At 48.2% G+C, this 15,434-nt stretch overlaps 1 protein-coding gene across 1 annotated transcript in view; it reads right to left on the bottom strand.

The window, feature by feature from the left end:
- The window catches only part of ELAC2 (elaC ribonuclease Z 2), a 268,918-nt gene that overhangs the window by 106,844 nt on the left and 146,640 nt on the right, over positions 1–15,434 (bottom strand). The window contains exons 13-15 of the mRNA XM_063960954.1: positions 15,311–15,390; positions 14,892–15,013; positions 1,265–1,361 (exon numbers count right to left, since the gene is read on the bottom strand). Of these exons, the coding sequence (XP_063817024.1) occupies positions 1,265–1,361; positions 14,892–15,013; positions 15,311–15,390 (299 nt within the window). The remainder of the gene's footprint in view (positions 1–1,264; positions 1,362–14,891; positions 15,014–15,310; positions 15,391–15,434) is intronic.

The following is a 15,434-nucleotide window of genomic DNA, read 5'->3' as shown; positions in this document are numbered from 1 at the left end:
TAAACATGGAAAAGTTTTACTAACACTGGGTGGAGATAAAGTGCACGGAGATAAAGAACCAGCTCCTAACTGTCATTTTTCAAACCCAGCCGGTGACATGGCAGTTAGGAGCTGATTGGGTGGTACTTTATCTCCATCCACGGCTTAGTAAATAGACCTATTAGCCCAAATTAAGGTGCATACACATGGTGAGACATTTACTATGCTCGATTTTGACTATGCGATTTCCCTTGAACTCCTTCAGAGCAGAGAAGCACAGATTTTGACTATACTAGATAGAACAGTATGTAGTCAAGACTGACTTGCCTGCACAGTCTATCTAGCCTTGTGATACCAACCCTGCGTGAGTGCGCATTGGGATCGCAACTCCTTGCGATTTGCACTAACATTCCTTGTGATTTTGACTATATAGTCAAAAATCAAAAGGAGAAATCTCACAGTGTACACACACCTTTAGACAAGTCACAGATCAAACCTTAGTTTCAAACCAGCCAGTATATTGAAAACAGTTCTCATACAAGACCTGCCGGTTACTGTGTAGCAGTTTTAATTCCTGTGCCCCAAGGTTTCCCTGAAGTATCCCCCTTTCCTTCCTATTTACCCCATGTACTGTACCCCTTCACCCTTTTCCTAAAATGTCTTTTTGTTTTTTTTGAATGTGTCATCTCATGGTTTGGGCGGTATTCAATTCATTTCACCCCCCTCCACACCCGTACTGTTTCTACTGATGTGTGTAGTATAATCATTTCAGCTCACTACCCCTGTGGTGGCAAGGGTGCCCAACCCTTTACGCAGCTAAACCTGATTACTATGGGCGTTATAACAGGGATCACTTCAGAAAAGGAGATTGTGCGTGATATCATTTGAATACTGCCCTTTGAGAGGCTTATTTTCGTGCCGTTTCTTGGTTATTACTGGAACATGCACTTCAATGCATTTTACTGCTCGCGTACTGTATATTTAGGTCTATTGTGCCACTAGTTCATTGAGGTTTATTGTGTTCTAGTATAGTACTTTGTACTATTTTATTGGCATATTGACATGTTCGTATATGCATTAAAAAAAACAAAAAACAAAACAAAAAACCTGTCAGAAGACAAATTAAAAAATAAAATAAAAGTCCTATAAAGTCACAAGACTATCCCTGTTTACAGAAACTAAACAAATAAGTCAGTCAGAACAAGCTTTGCTGCGAGCTCCAGTAAGCTTTATTACTTCAAGATGAACCCTCTGTATAGCAGAAGGCTATAGAGTCTAACCTTACCTGACATGTACCAGAGTAGCGCTGACATTCCGTGTTTTCATGGGTACGGCTGATCCTGTCCCTAGAAACACAACTTCAGGATACGGAATCTCATCTTCTATAGAAAGAGAAATTAAATTGGATTTATAGTTACTCACTGTAAAATCATTTTATCATAATCCATCTGGAGGACAGTGCAGTGCTGTAGCAGAGATAGATGGTCTGGCTCAGGAACAGGGCACTAAAATGTTAACTAAACTAGATCTGCTCCCCTCTAACCCTTCCCACTAGCCCCATACCCGAGTTTACTTCCTAACAAAACAAAGCTGCATGGAGGAAGCTTAACCTGTACATCAATTATCGGAGGTGAAAGAGAATAAGAAAACAGCAAGAACAACAAGAATGGCAGGGCTTGCAGTGTCCCTCAGATGGATTACAAGAAAAGGATTTTACGGTGAGTACATAAACAAAACAATTTCCTCATACATCAGATCTGGGTAAAACTGCGCATTGGGACTTCCCAAAGCAAGCCTTATGGAGGGAAGGGGGTGGGGGAAATGTACAGAAACTGCAAAACTTCGTAAAAGTATCCACAGAAAACTAGGTCGTCACTCCACAATCGAATATGGAACTGGTGCATCGGTTGATAGAAACACACGCCGAACTGTGGCAGTAATTCATTGATCAATAGAATGCATGGATACACAAAGCATGTATTACATCCAAAAGGCAGAGTGTGGCAGATGTAGAAGAAAATGATCTAGGAAAAGTAGAAAGAATGAGATCTTGGTTCGAATGAAACTAGGAAACCAGCTTACGTAGATACTTAAGTTGGTGACACCACCCTATCAGAATGAAAGAGGAGAAAGGAAAGCTTACCAGATAGGACCGCCAATTCAGATACCCTTCTAGCAGAGGCAAAAAGCTAAGAGGAAAACCACCTCTCAAGAGGCTCAAAACAGGGTTTCTATAGAGACTCCAAAATCAATTTAAAAACACCATTGAGGAAGAGGAGGAATGTTTGGTGGAAATGGAAGTTTCACTGACAGAATTATCACAGTCTCTGGAAAAGTACTGAAAGCACAGACACTTGACTTTTAAAAAGGAAGAAAGGCGAAGACCTTTAGACAATCTTTCCTGATGAAAAGACAGGGGCTACCAAAGAAAATAGGATGGTATATCCTAAGTGTGATCAACTTTTATGCCTGGAGCATGGTAGTAACAGGGATTCGAAAAAAAAAAATAAGAATTTACTTACCGATAATTCTATTTCTCGTAGTCCGTAGTGGATGCTGGGAACTCCGTAAGGACCATGGGGAATAGCGGCTCCGCAGGAGACTGGGCACAAAAGTAAAAGCTTTAGGACTACCTGGTGTGCACTGGCTCCTCCCCCCATGACCCTCCTCCAAGCCTCAGTTAGGATACTGTGCCCGGACGAGCGTACACAATAAGGAATGATTTTGAATCCCGGGTAAGACTCATACCAGCCACACCAATCACACCGTACAACCTGTGATCTGAACCCAGTTAACAGCATGATAACAGAGGAGCCTCTGAAAAGATAGCTCACAACAATAATAACCCGATTTTTGTAACAATAACTATGTACAAGTATTGCAGACAATCCGCACTTGGGATGGGCGCCCAGCATTCACTACGGACTACGAGAAATAGAATTATCGGTAAGTAAATTCTTATTTTCTCTGACGTCCTAGTGGATGCTGGGAACTCCGTAAGGACCATGGGGATTATACCAAAGCTCCCAAACGGGCGGGAGAGTGCGGATGACTCTGCAGCACCGAATGAGAGAACTCCAGGTCCTCCTCAGCCAGGGTATCAAATTTGTAAAATTTAGCAAACGTGTTTGCCCCTGACCAAGTAGCTGCTCGGCAAAGTTGTAAAGCCGAGACCCCTCGGGCAGCCGCCCAAGATGAGCCCACCTTCCTTGTGGAATGGGCTTTTACAGATTTTGGCTGTGGCAGGCCTGCCACAGAATGTGCAAGCTGAATTGTACTACAAATCCAACGAGCAATAGTCTGCTTAGAAGCAGGAGCACCCAGCCTGTTGGGTGCATACAGGATAAACAGCGAGTCAGATTTTCTGACTGCAGCCGTCCTGGAAACATATTTTCAGGGCCCTGACTACGTCCAGCAACTTGGAGTCCTCCAAGTCCCTAGTAGCCGCAGGTACCACAATAGGCTGGTTCAAGTGAAACGCTGAAACCACCTTAGGGAGAAATTGAGGACGAGTCCTCAATTCTGCCCTGTCCGTATGAAAAATTAGGTAAGGGCTTTTATAGGATAAAGCCGCCAATTCTGAGACACGCCTGGCTGAAGCCAGGGCCAACAGCATTACCACTTTCCATGTGAGATATTTTAAGTCCACAGTGGAGAGTGGTTCAAACCAATGTGATTTTAGGAACCCCAAAACTACATTGAGATCCCACAGTGCCACTGGAGGCACAAAAGGAGGCTGTATATGCAGCACCCCCTTGACAAACGTCTGAACTTCAGGAACTGAAGCCAGTTCTTTCTGGAAGAAAATCGACAGGGCCGAAATTTGAACCTTAATGGACCCTAATTTTAGGCCCATAGACAGTCCTGTTTGCAGGAAATGCAGGAAACGACCCAGTAGAAATTCCTCTGTAGGGGCCTTCCTGGCCTCGCACCACGCAACATATTTACGCCAAATACGGTGATAATGCTGTACGGTTACATCCTTCCTGGCTTTGATCAGGGTAGGGATGACTTCATCCGGAATGCCTTTTTCCTTCAGGATCCGGCGTTCAACCGCCATGCCGTCAAACACAGCCGCAGTAAGTCTTGGAACAGACAGGGTACCTGCTGGAGCAGGTCCTTTCTTAGAGGTAGAGGCCACGGGTCCTCTGTGAGCATCTCTTGAAGTTCCGGGTACCAAGTCCTTCTTGGCCAATCCGGAGCCACGAGTATAGTCCTTACTCCTCTCCTTCTTATGATTCTCAGTACCTTGGGTATGAGAGGCAGAGGAGGGAAGACATACACTGACTGGTACACCCACGGTGTTACCAGAGCGTCCACAGCTATTGCCTGAGGGTCCCTTGACCTGGCGCAATACCTGTCTAGTTTTTTGTTGAGGCGGGACGCCATCATGTCCACCTTTGGTTTTTCCCAACGGTTCACAATCATGTGGAAGACTTCTGGGTGAAGTCCCCACTCCCCCGGGTGAAGGTCGTGTCTGCTGAGGAAGTCTGCTTCCCAGTTGTCCACTCCCGGAATGAACACTGCTGACAGTGCTATCACATGATTTTCCGCCCAGCGAAGAATCCTTGCAACTTCTGTCATTGCCCTCCTGCTTCTTGTGCCGCCCTGTCTGTTTACGTGGGCGACTGCCGTGATGTTGTCTGACTGGATCAGCACCGGCTGACCTTGAAGCAGAGGTCTTGTTAGGCTTAGAGCATTGTAGATGGCCCTTAGCTCCAGGATATTTATGTGAAGTGATGTCTCCAGGCTTGACCACAAGCCCTGGAAATTTCTTCCCTGTGTGACTGCTCCCCAGCCTCTCAGGCTGGCATCCGTGGTCACCAGGACCCAGTCCTGAATGCCGAATCTGCGGCCCTCTAGAAGATGAGCACTCTGCAACCACCACAGGAGAGACACCCTTGTCCTTGGTGACAAGATTATCCGCTGATGCATCTGAAGATGCGACCCGGACCATTTGTCTAGCAGATCCCACTGGAAGGTTCTTGCGTGGAATCTGCCGAATGGGATTGCTTCGTAAGAAGCCACCATCTTTCCCAGGACCCTTGTGCATTGATGCACTGAGACTTGGCCTGGTTTTAGGAGATTTCTGACTAGTTCGGATAACTCCCTGGCTTTTTCCTCCGGGAGAAACACCTTTTTCTGGACTGTGTCCAGGATCATCCCTAGAAATAGAAGTCGTGTCGTCGGGATCAGCTGCGATTTTGGAATATTGAGAATCCAACCGTGCTGGCGCAGCACTATCTGAGATAGTGCTACTCCGACTTCCAACTGTTCCCTGGATCTTGCCCTTATCAGGAGATCGTCCAAGTAAGGGATAACTAAAACTCCCTTCTTTCGAAGGAGTATCATCATTTCGGCCATTACCTTGGTAAAGACCCGGGGTGCCGTGGACAATCCAAACGGCAGCGTTTGAAACGGATAATGACAGTTCTGTACCACAAACCTGAGGTACCCTTGGTGAGAAGGGTAAATTGGGACATGTAGGTAAGCATCTTTGATGTCCAGAGACACCATATAGTCCCCTTCTTCCAGGTTTGCAATCACTGCTCTGAGTGACTCCATCTTGAATTTGAACCTTTGTATGTAAGTGTTCAAGGATTTTAGGTTTAAAATTGGTCTCACCGAGCCGTCCGGCTTCGGTACCACAATTAGTGTGGAATAGTACCCCTTTCCCTGTTGTAGGAGGGGTACCTTGATTATCACCTGCTGGGAATACAGCCTGTGAATGGCTTCCAATACTGCCTCCCTGTCTGAGGGAGACGTCGGTAAAGCAGACTTTAGAAAACGGCGAGGGGGGAGACGTCTCGAATTCCAATTTGTACCCCTGAGATACCACCTGAAGGATCCAGGGGTCCACTTGCGAGTGGGCCCACTGAACTTCTTGAGACGGGCCCCCACCGTGCCTGAGTCCGCTTGTAAAGCCCAAGCGTCATGCTGAGGACTTTGCGGAGGCGGGAGAGGGCTTTTGTTCCTGGGAACTGGCTGTTTGTTGCAGCCTTTTTCCTCTACCTCTGCCACGGGGCAGAAATGAGGCGCCTTTGCCCGCTTGCCCTTATGGGGCCGAAAGGACTGCGCCTGATAATACGGTGTCTTCTTAGGTTGAGAAGCTACCTGGGGTAAAAATGTGGATTTTCCAGCAGTTGCCGTGGCTACCAGGTCTGATAGACCTACCCCAAATAACTCCTCCCCCTTATAAGGCAATACTTCCATGTGCCTTTTAGAATCCGCATCACCTGACCACTGCCGCGTCCATAAACCTCTTCTTGCAGAAATGGACAGCGCGCTAACTCTTGATGCCAGTCGGCAAATATCCCTCTGTGCATCACGCATATATAGAAATGCATCCCTCAAATGCTCTATAGTCAGTAATATACTGTCCCTATCTAGGGTATCAATATTTTCAGTCAGGGAATCCGACCACGCCAGGCCCGCACTGCACATCCAGGCTGAGGCGATTGATGGTCGCAGTAGAACACCCGTGTGAGAGTATATACATTTTAGGATATTCTCCAGCTTTCTATTGGCAGGTTCCTTAAGGGTGACCGTATCAGGAGAGGGTAGTGCTACCTGTTTAGACAAACGTGTGAGCGCTTTATCCACCCTAGGGGGTGTTTCCCAACGTGCCCTATCCTCTGGCGGGAAAGGGTACGATGCTAATAACCTTTTAGGAATTATCAGTTTTTTATCGGGGGAAACCTACGCCTCATCACACACTTCATTTAATTCCTCGGATACAGGAAAAACTACAGGCAGTTTTTTCTCACCAAACATAATACCCTTTTTAGTGGTACTTGTATTATCAGAGATATGCAATACATTTTTCATTGCTTCAATCATGTAACGTGTGGCCCTAGTGGAAGTCACGTTTGTCTCCTCATCATCGACACTGGAGTCAGTATCCGTGTCTGCCATTTGAGGTAACAGGCGTTTTAAAGCCCCTGATGGCGTTTGAGACCCCTGGACAGGCACAAGCTGAGTAGCCGGCTGTCTCATGTCGTCAACTGTCTGTCGTAAAGAGCTGACACTGTCACGCAATTCCTTCCATAAGCTCATCCACTCAGGTGTCGACTCCCTAGGGGGTGACAACTGTATAATAGGCAATTGCTCCGCCTCCATCTCATTTTCCTCCTCAAACATGTCGACACAATCATACCGACACACCGCACACACACAGGGAATGCTCTGATAGAGGACAGGACCCCACTAGCCCTTTGGGGAGACAGAGGGAGAGTATGCCAGCACACACCAGAGCGCTATATATAGACAGGAATACCACTATAAAATGTGCTTTTCCTTTATAGCTGCTGTTAGTATAAAAACTGCGCCAAATTAGTGCCCCCCTCTCTTTTTTATTCTTTTCTGTAGTGCAGGACTGCAGGGAAGAGTCAGGGAGACGTCCTTCCAGCGGAGCTGTGATGGAAAATGGCGCCCGTGTGCTGAGGAGATAGGCTCCGCCCCCTTCTCGGCGGCCTTTTCTCCCGCTTTTTTGGTGAGTTCTGGCAGGGGTTAAAATACATCCATATAGCCCTGGGGGTTATATGTGGTGTATTTATGCCAGCCAAGGTGTTTACATTGCTGCTCAGGGCGCCCCCCCCCTAGCACCCTGCGTGACCGAAGTGTGAAGTGTGCTGAGTAACAATGGCGCACAGCTGCAGTGCTGTGCGCTACCTTGTTAAAGACTGATGTCTTCTGCCGCCGATTTTTCCGGACCTCTTCTTGTTTCTGGCTCTGTAAGGGGGCCGGCGGCGCGGCTCTGGGACCGAGCTCCGAGGCTGGGCCTGTGTTCGGTCCCTCTGGAGCTAATGGTGTCCAGTAGCCTAAGAAGCCCAATCCACTCTGCACGCAGGTGAGTTCGCTTCTTCTCCCCTTAGTCCCTCGATGCAGTGAGCCTGTTGCCAGCAGGTCTCACTGAAAATAAAAAACCTAAAACTAAACTTTCACTAAGAAGCTCAGGAGAGCCCCTAGTGTGCACCCTTCTCGGCCGGGCACAAAAATCTAACTGAGGCTTGGAGGAGGGTCATGGGGGGAGGAGCCAGTGCACACCAGGTAGTCCTAAAGCTTTTACTTTTGTGCCCAGTCTCCTGCGGAGCCGCTATTCCCCATGGTCCTTACGGAGTTCCCAGCATCCACTAGGACGTCAGAGAAACAAGGATTTTAATTACCTACCGGTAAATCCTCTTCTTGTAGTCCATAAGAGATATTGGGGAGACTTATTACGATGGGGTATAGACAGGGTCCAAAGGAGCCAGTGCACTTTAAATTTCTTCACTGGGTGTGCTGGCTCCTCCCCTCTATGCCCCCTCCCACAGGCAGTTATAGGTAACACAGTGCCCGAAGGAGAAAGGACATACTTGAGGTTGGCCGGGAATCAATCCCGGGATTGAAGTTGCGGGATTTAGCTGCCCTATTGTGTTTTTTTTAATGCTGGGCAGCGTTGAGCGTCCTCAGGGGGCTCAGATGCTGCCCGGCTCCCTCTACCCCCATCAAGGCACCAAAAGTAATAAAAATAAGATTTTGCTCACCGGTAAATCTATTTCTCGTAGTCCGTAGTGGATGCTGGGGACTCCGTAAGGACCATGGGGAATAGACTGGCTCTGCAGGAGACTGGGCACTCTAAAGAAAGATTTAGTACTACCTGGTGTGCACTGGCTCCTCCCTCTATGCCCCTCCTCAAGACCTCAGTTAAGGAAACTGTGCCCGGAAGAGCTGACATTACAAGGAGAGGATTTTGGAATCCAGGGTAAGACTCATACCAGCCACACCAATCACACCGTATAACTCGTGATAAACTTACCCAGTTAACAGTATGAACAACAAACAAGCATCACTCAACTGATGCCACATAACATAACCCTTTAGTAAGCAATAACTATATACACGTATTGCAGAAAGTCCGCACTTGGGACGGGTGCCCAGCATCCACTACGGACTACGAGAACTAGATTTACCGGTGAGTAAAATCTTATTTTCTCTAACGTCCTAGTGGATGCTGGGGACTCCGTAAGGACCATGGGGATTATACCAAAGCTCCCAAACGGGCGGGAGAGTGCGGATGACTCTGCAGCACCGAATGGGCAAACTCAAGGTCCTCCTCAGCCAGGGTATCAAACTTGTAGAACTTTGCAAATGTGTTTGAACCCGACCAAGTAGCAGCTCGGCAAAGCTGTAATGCCGAGACCCCTCGGGCAGCCGCCCAAGAAGAGCCCACCTTTCTTGTGGAATGGGCTTTCACTGATTTTGGATGCGGCAATCCAGCCGCAGAATGAGCCTGCTGAATCGTGCCACAGATCCAGCGAGCAATAGTTTGCTTTGAAACAGGAGCACCCAGCTTGTTGGTTGCATACAGGACAAACAGCGAGTCAGTCTTCCTGACTCCAGCCGTTCTGGTCACATAAATCTTCAAAGCCCGGACTACGTCAAGCAACTTGGAATCCTCCAAGTCACCAGTAGCCGCAGGCACCACAATAGGTTGGTTCAAATGAAAGGATGACACCACCTTTGGCAGAAATTGCGGACGAGTCCGCAATTCTGCCCTATCCATATGGAAAACCAGATAGGGGTTTTTACATGACAAAGCCGCCAATTCTGACACACGCCTAGCCGAAGCTAAGGCCAACAGCATGACCACTTTCCACGTGAGATACTTTAGCTCCACGGTCTTAAGTGGCTCACACCAGTGGGATTTCAGGAAACTCAACACCACGTGAAGATCCCAAGGTGGCACAAAAGGGGGCTGAATATGCAGCACTCCCTTAACAAACGTCTGAACCTCAGGCAGTGAAGCCAGTTCTTTTTGGAAGAAAATGGATAGGGCCGAAATCTGGACCTTTATGGACCCTAATTTTAGGCCCATAGTCACTCCTGACTGTAGGAAGTGCAGGAATCGACCCAGCTGGAATTCCTCTGTAGGGGCTTTCCTGGCCTCACACCAAGCAACATATTTTCGCCATATACGGTGATAATACTTTGCTGTCACGTCCTTCCTAGCCTTTATCAGTGTAGGAATAACTTCATCCGGAATGCCTTTTTCCGCTAGGATCCGGCGTTCAACCGCCATGCCGTTAAACGCAGCCGCGGTAAGTCTTGGAACAGACAGGGCCCCTGTTGCAACAGATCCTGTCTGAGAGGCAGAGGCCATGGGTCCTCTGTGAGCATTTCTTGCAGTTCCGTGTAGCAAGTCCTTCTTGGCCAATCCGGAACAATGAGTATTGTTCTCACTCCTCTTTTTCTTACGATTCTCAGCACCTTGGGTATGAGAGGAAGAGGAGGAAACACATAGACCGACTGGAACACCAACGGTGTTACTAGTGCGTCCACAGCTATCGCCTGAGGGTCCCTTGACCTGGCGCAATATCTTTTTAGCTTTTTGTTGAGACGGGACGCCATCATGTCCACCTGTGGCAGTTCCCATCGATTTGCAATCTGCGTGAAGACTTCTTGATGAAGTCCCCACTCTCCCGGGTGGAGGTCGTGCATGCTGAGGAAGTCTGCTTCCCAGTTGTCCACTCCCGGAATGAACACTGCTGCCATTGCCACCCTGCTTCTTGTGCCGCCCTGGCGGTTTACATGGGCCACTGCAGTGATGTTGTCTGACTGAACCAGCACTGGTTGGTTTCGAAGCAGAGGCTCCGCTTGACTCAGGGCGTTGTATATGGCTCTTAGTTCCAGGATATTGATGTGCAGACAAGTCTCCTGACTTGACCATAGCCCCTGGAAGTTTCTTCCTTGAGTGACTGCCCCCCATCCTCGGAGGCTTGCATCCGTGGTCACCAGGACCCAGTCCTGTATGCCGAACCTGCGGCCCTCGAGGAGGTGAGCACTTTGCAGCCACCACAGGAGAGACACCCTGGCCCTGGGGGACAGGGTGATCAGCCGATGCATCTGAAGATGCGATCCGGACCACTTGTCCAACAGATCCCACTGAAAGATCCTCGCATGGAACCTGCCGAAGGGAATGGCTTCGTATGACGCCACCATCTTTCCCAGGACTCGCGTGCAGTGATGCACAGATACCCGTTTTGGTTTTAGGAGGCCTCTGACCAGAGTCACGAGCTCCTGAGCCTTCTCCTCCGGGAGAAACACCTTTTTCTGGTTTGTGTCCAGAATCATGCCCAGGAAGTGCAGACGCGTCGTAGGAATCAGCTGCGACTTTGGAATATTCAGAATCCAGCCGTGCTGTTGCAACACATCCTGAGAGAGTGCTACGCTGATCAGCGTAGCACTGGACCTCGCCTTTATGAGGAGATCGTCCAAGTATGGGATAATTGTAACCCCTTGCTTCCGAAGGAGCACCATTATTTCCGCCATCACCTTGGTAAATATTCTCGGTGCCGTGGACAGGCCAAACGGAAACGTCTGGAATTGGTAATGACAGTCCTGTACCACAAACCTGAGGTACTCCTGATGAGGTGGGTAAATGGGGACATGCAAGTACGCATCCTTGATGTCCAGAGACACCATAAAATCCCCCTCTTCCAGGCTTGCAATGACCGCTCTGAGTGATTCCATTGTGAACTTGAATCTTTTCAGATAAATGTTCAGGGACTTTAAATTCAATATGGGTCTGACCGAACCGTCCGGTTTCGGTACCACAAACATTGTGGAATAGTATCCCCTTCCCTGTTGAAGGAGGGGAACCTTTACCACCACCTGCTGGAGATATAACTTGTGAATTGCCGCTAACAGTACTTCCCGTTCCATGGGGGAAGCTGGCAGGGCCGATTTGAGGTAACGGTGAGGGGGCATCACTTCGAATTCTAGCTTGTATCCATGAGACACAATCTGTATAGCCCAGGGATCCACCTGTGAGCGAACCCACTGGTGGCTGAAATTTCGGAGACGCGCCCCCACCGCTCCTGGCTCCACCTGTGGAGCCCCAGCGTCATGCGGTGGATTTAGTGGAAGCCGGGGAGGACTTCTGTTCCTGGGAACTAGCTGTATGGTGCAGCTTCTTTCCTATACCCCTGCCTCTGGCAAGAAAGGACGCACCTCTGACCTTCTTGCTTCTTTGTGATCGAAAGGACTGCATTTGGTAATACGGTGCTTTCTTAGGCTGTGAGGGAATATATGGCAAAAAATTTGACTTCCCAGCCGTAGCTGTGGAAACTAGGCCTGAGAGACCGTCCCCAAAATATTCCTCACCCTTATAAGGCAACACCTCCATGTGTTTTTTAGAGTCGGTATCACCTGTCCATTGCCGAGTCCATAAGACCCTTCTGGCAGAAATCGACATTGCGTTTATTCTAGAGCCCAGCAGGCAAATGTCCCTCTGGGCATCCCGCATATATAGGACAGCGTTTTTGATATGTCCTAGGGTCAGTAAAATAGTCTCCCTGTCCAGGGTATCTAACTCCTCAGACAGAGTATCTGTCCATGCTGCTACAGCACTACACATCCAGGCCGCAGCAATTGCTGGCCTCAGAAGAGTACCAGAATGTGTATAAACAGACTTCAGGATACCTTCCTGCTTCCTATCCGCAGGATCCTTTAGGGCGGCCGTATCCTGTGACGGCAGGGCCACCTTCTTAGATAAGCGCGTCAACGCTTTGTCTACCTTAGGGGAGGATTCCCAGCGTAACCTATCCGTTGGCGGGAAAGGATACGCCATAAGTAATCTTTTGGAAACCAGTACTTTCCTATCAGGCGAATCCCACGCTTTTTCACATAACTCATTTAATTCATGTGAAGGGGGAAAAGTCACTTCTTGCTTTTTCCCCTTAAACATATAAACCCTCTTGTCCGGGACAGGGTTTTCCTCAGATATGTGCAATACATCCTTCATTGCTATAATCATGTATCGGATGGCTTTAGTCATTTTAGGCTGCAACTTTGCCTCATCATCATCGACACTGGAGTCAGAATCCGTGTCGACATCTGTGTCAACCAACTGGGATAGTGGGCGCTTTTGAGACCCTGACGGCCTCTGAGCTGTAGAATCAGACACGGGTTGAGACCCTGACTGATTATCCAACCTTTTATGCAAGGAGCTCACGTTATCATTTAACACCTTCCACATATCCATCCAATCAGGTGTCGGCGCAGTCGGCGGCGACACCACATTCACTTGCACTTGTTCTGCCTCCACGTAACCGTCCTCGCCAAACATGTCGACACAAACGTACCGACACACCGCACACACACAGGGAATGCTCTAATTGAGGACAGGACCCCACAAGGCCTTTTGGGGTGACAGAGAAAGAGTATGCTAGCACACACCCCAGCGCTATATAACCCAGGGATTACACAGTAACTTAGTGTTTACCCAGTAGCTGCTGTTTTTGATAATTTGCGCCTAAATTTATGTGCCCCCCCCTCTCTTTTTACCCTTTTTCTACCTTGATACTGCAGGGGAGAGCCTGGGGAGCTTCCTCTCAGCGGAGCTGTGGAGAGAAAATGGCGCTGGTTAGTGCTGAGGAAGAAGGCCCCGCCCCCTCAGCGACAGGCTTCTGTCCCGGGTCTGTGTAATAAAATGGCGGGGGCTCGTACATATATACAGTGCCCAGCTGTATATATGTGTCTTTTTGCCAAGAGGTATCCTAATTGCTGCCCAGGGCGCCCCCCCCCTGCGCCTTGCACCCTACAGTGACCGGAGTGTGTGGGTAGTGTGGGCGCAATGGCGCACAGCTGCAGTGCGCTACCTCATGTGAAGACAGGAGTCTTCTGCCGCCGATTTCGATGTCTTCTTGCTTCTGCCGGCTTCTGGCTCTGCGAGGGGGACGGCGGCGCGGCTCCGGGAACGGACGACCAAGGTTAAGATCCTGTGTTCGAACCCTCTGGAGCTAATGGTGTCCAGTAGCCTAAGAAGCGCAACCTAGCCGCAGTTAGTAGGTTTGCTTCTCTCCCCTCAGTCCCACGTAGCAGAGAGTCTGTTGCCAGCAGAAGATCTCTGAAAATAAAAAACCTAACTAAAATACTTTCTTATTAGCAAGCTCAGGAGAGCTCACTAAAAGCACCCAGCTCTGGCCGGGCACAGATTCTAAATGAGGTCTGGAAAAGGGGCATAGAGGGAGGAGCCAGTGCACACCAGGTAGTACTAAATCTCTCTTTAGAGTGCCCAGTCTCCTGCGGAGCCGAGTCCCCAGCATCCACTAGGACGTTAGAGAAAATTGAGCTAGTCTAAGTAGGGACATACTCCTTCATGCCCTAAAATAAAACAGATATGAGAAAAGCGCGAAGGTTTAGAAGAGGGCAGGGCTTGTTTAATTAACAGTCTAGTGCCCTGCTCCTGAGCCAGCCCATCTAACCTAGTGCCAGCACTGCAGTGCCCCCCAGATTGGATGGAAAAGGAAAATGAACAGGCTACAGTGCATCATAAAATGTAGTACTAATACATCCTTTTTTGATGTCAGTGGTTGTTTAACAGCCAATACTGAAAATCTTTAAATTATTCTTCCTTTATGGAACCATAAAAAAACAAAAAAAAACCACACACAAACACACACACCCCCCAGACTACACACATCAGAAACAGTAGGAACCAGTGACCTCATTCAAACATCACATATTAAATTAAAATGTAGTCTATAATCATCTCATTTGGAAGCACTTTTTGAGGCTACTGGTTGGTAGTATAGCAGTAGGCCGCACACTCCTTAATTTGTTTATTAACGATGGCTGTCTGTATTGTGGGCATCAGGATTAAAACATGATAAAGTCAGAAGTATAATATTAAGACATGGTTTCTTCCCAGCTTGTCTATGGAAATTAGCATAAGTATCAAGTGAATTCAGGTGGGCGTGTCACCTACATGCAGGCATCCACTCTTTGGACTGATCCAGTATGCAGGCTAACCCACCACCTAATATTTAGGGGGCATGTATTCATATTCTTGAGATACTGGTTCCTAGAGAGCAAATAAACTATATGCTCAAGAATAGGACTTCAAGCTGGCATGGTGATGCTCACATTACCATTTGATGCTGTCATATCAGACTCCAAAAGCAGCTTGCATTTTTTCAGAGCGTCTCCAAAACCAGGGAGCTGAATGGCTTCCTTCACAAACTCTGCAGAACTGACTTCTGTAACTGCGTCTCTGAAATGTAAGGCATTACAGTCATCATATGAAGAACAAACTGTTCCCCATCCAATCTCATTCCACTGCCACTAGCCAAAACATCCTGCTGGTGCCATTTCTGTACGCATATAAAAGGACACTGCCCCGCCAACGGGGAATCAAATCCCCACCTCTGTGGTGCAATGCGCAGGCAGTGACAAGATCAAAAGTGGTGACATTTTTGGCATTCGTATTAATACACACCATGTGACGAATTACATAATGGCTCATGCCAATAGACACAGTGTGGTTCACCATGTTGTAGTGACAACTCACCTCTGCCACTCAAGTTTAGGTCTAAGGCGATACTGAAGAAGACATTCTGCCCTTACCCCAAGCACAACAGGAACCTCCTCCTTTGCAGAAACAAGACAATAAAGGGCAATTAATGATAAATCAG

The sequence above is a fragment of the Pseudophryne corroboree genome, chromosome 3, assembly GCF_028390025.1.
Source record: "Pseudophryne corroboree isolate aPseCor3 chromosome 3, aPseCor3.hap2, whole genome shotgun sequence".
Lineage (NCBI taxonomy): Eukaryota > Metazoa > Chordata > Amphibia > Anura > Myobatrachidae > Pseudophryne > Pseudophryne corroboree.
This window is presented reverse-complemented; position numbering and strand designations above follow the sequence as displayed.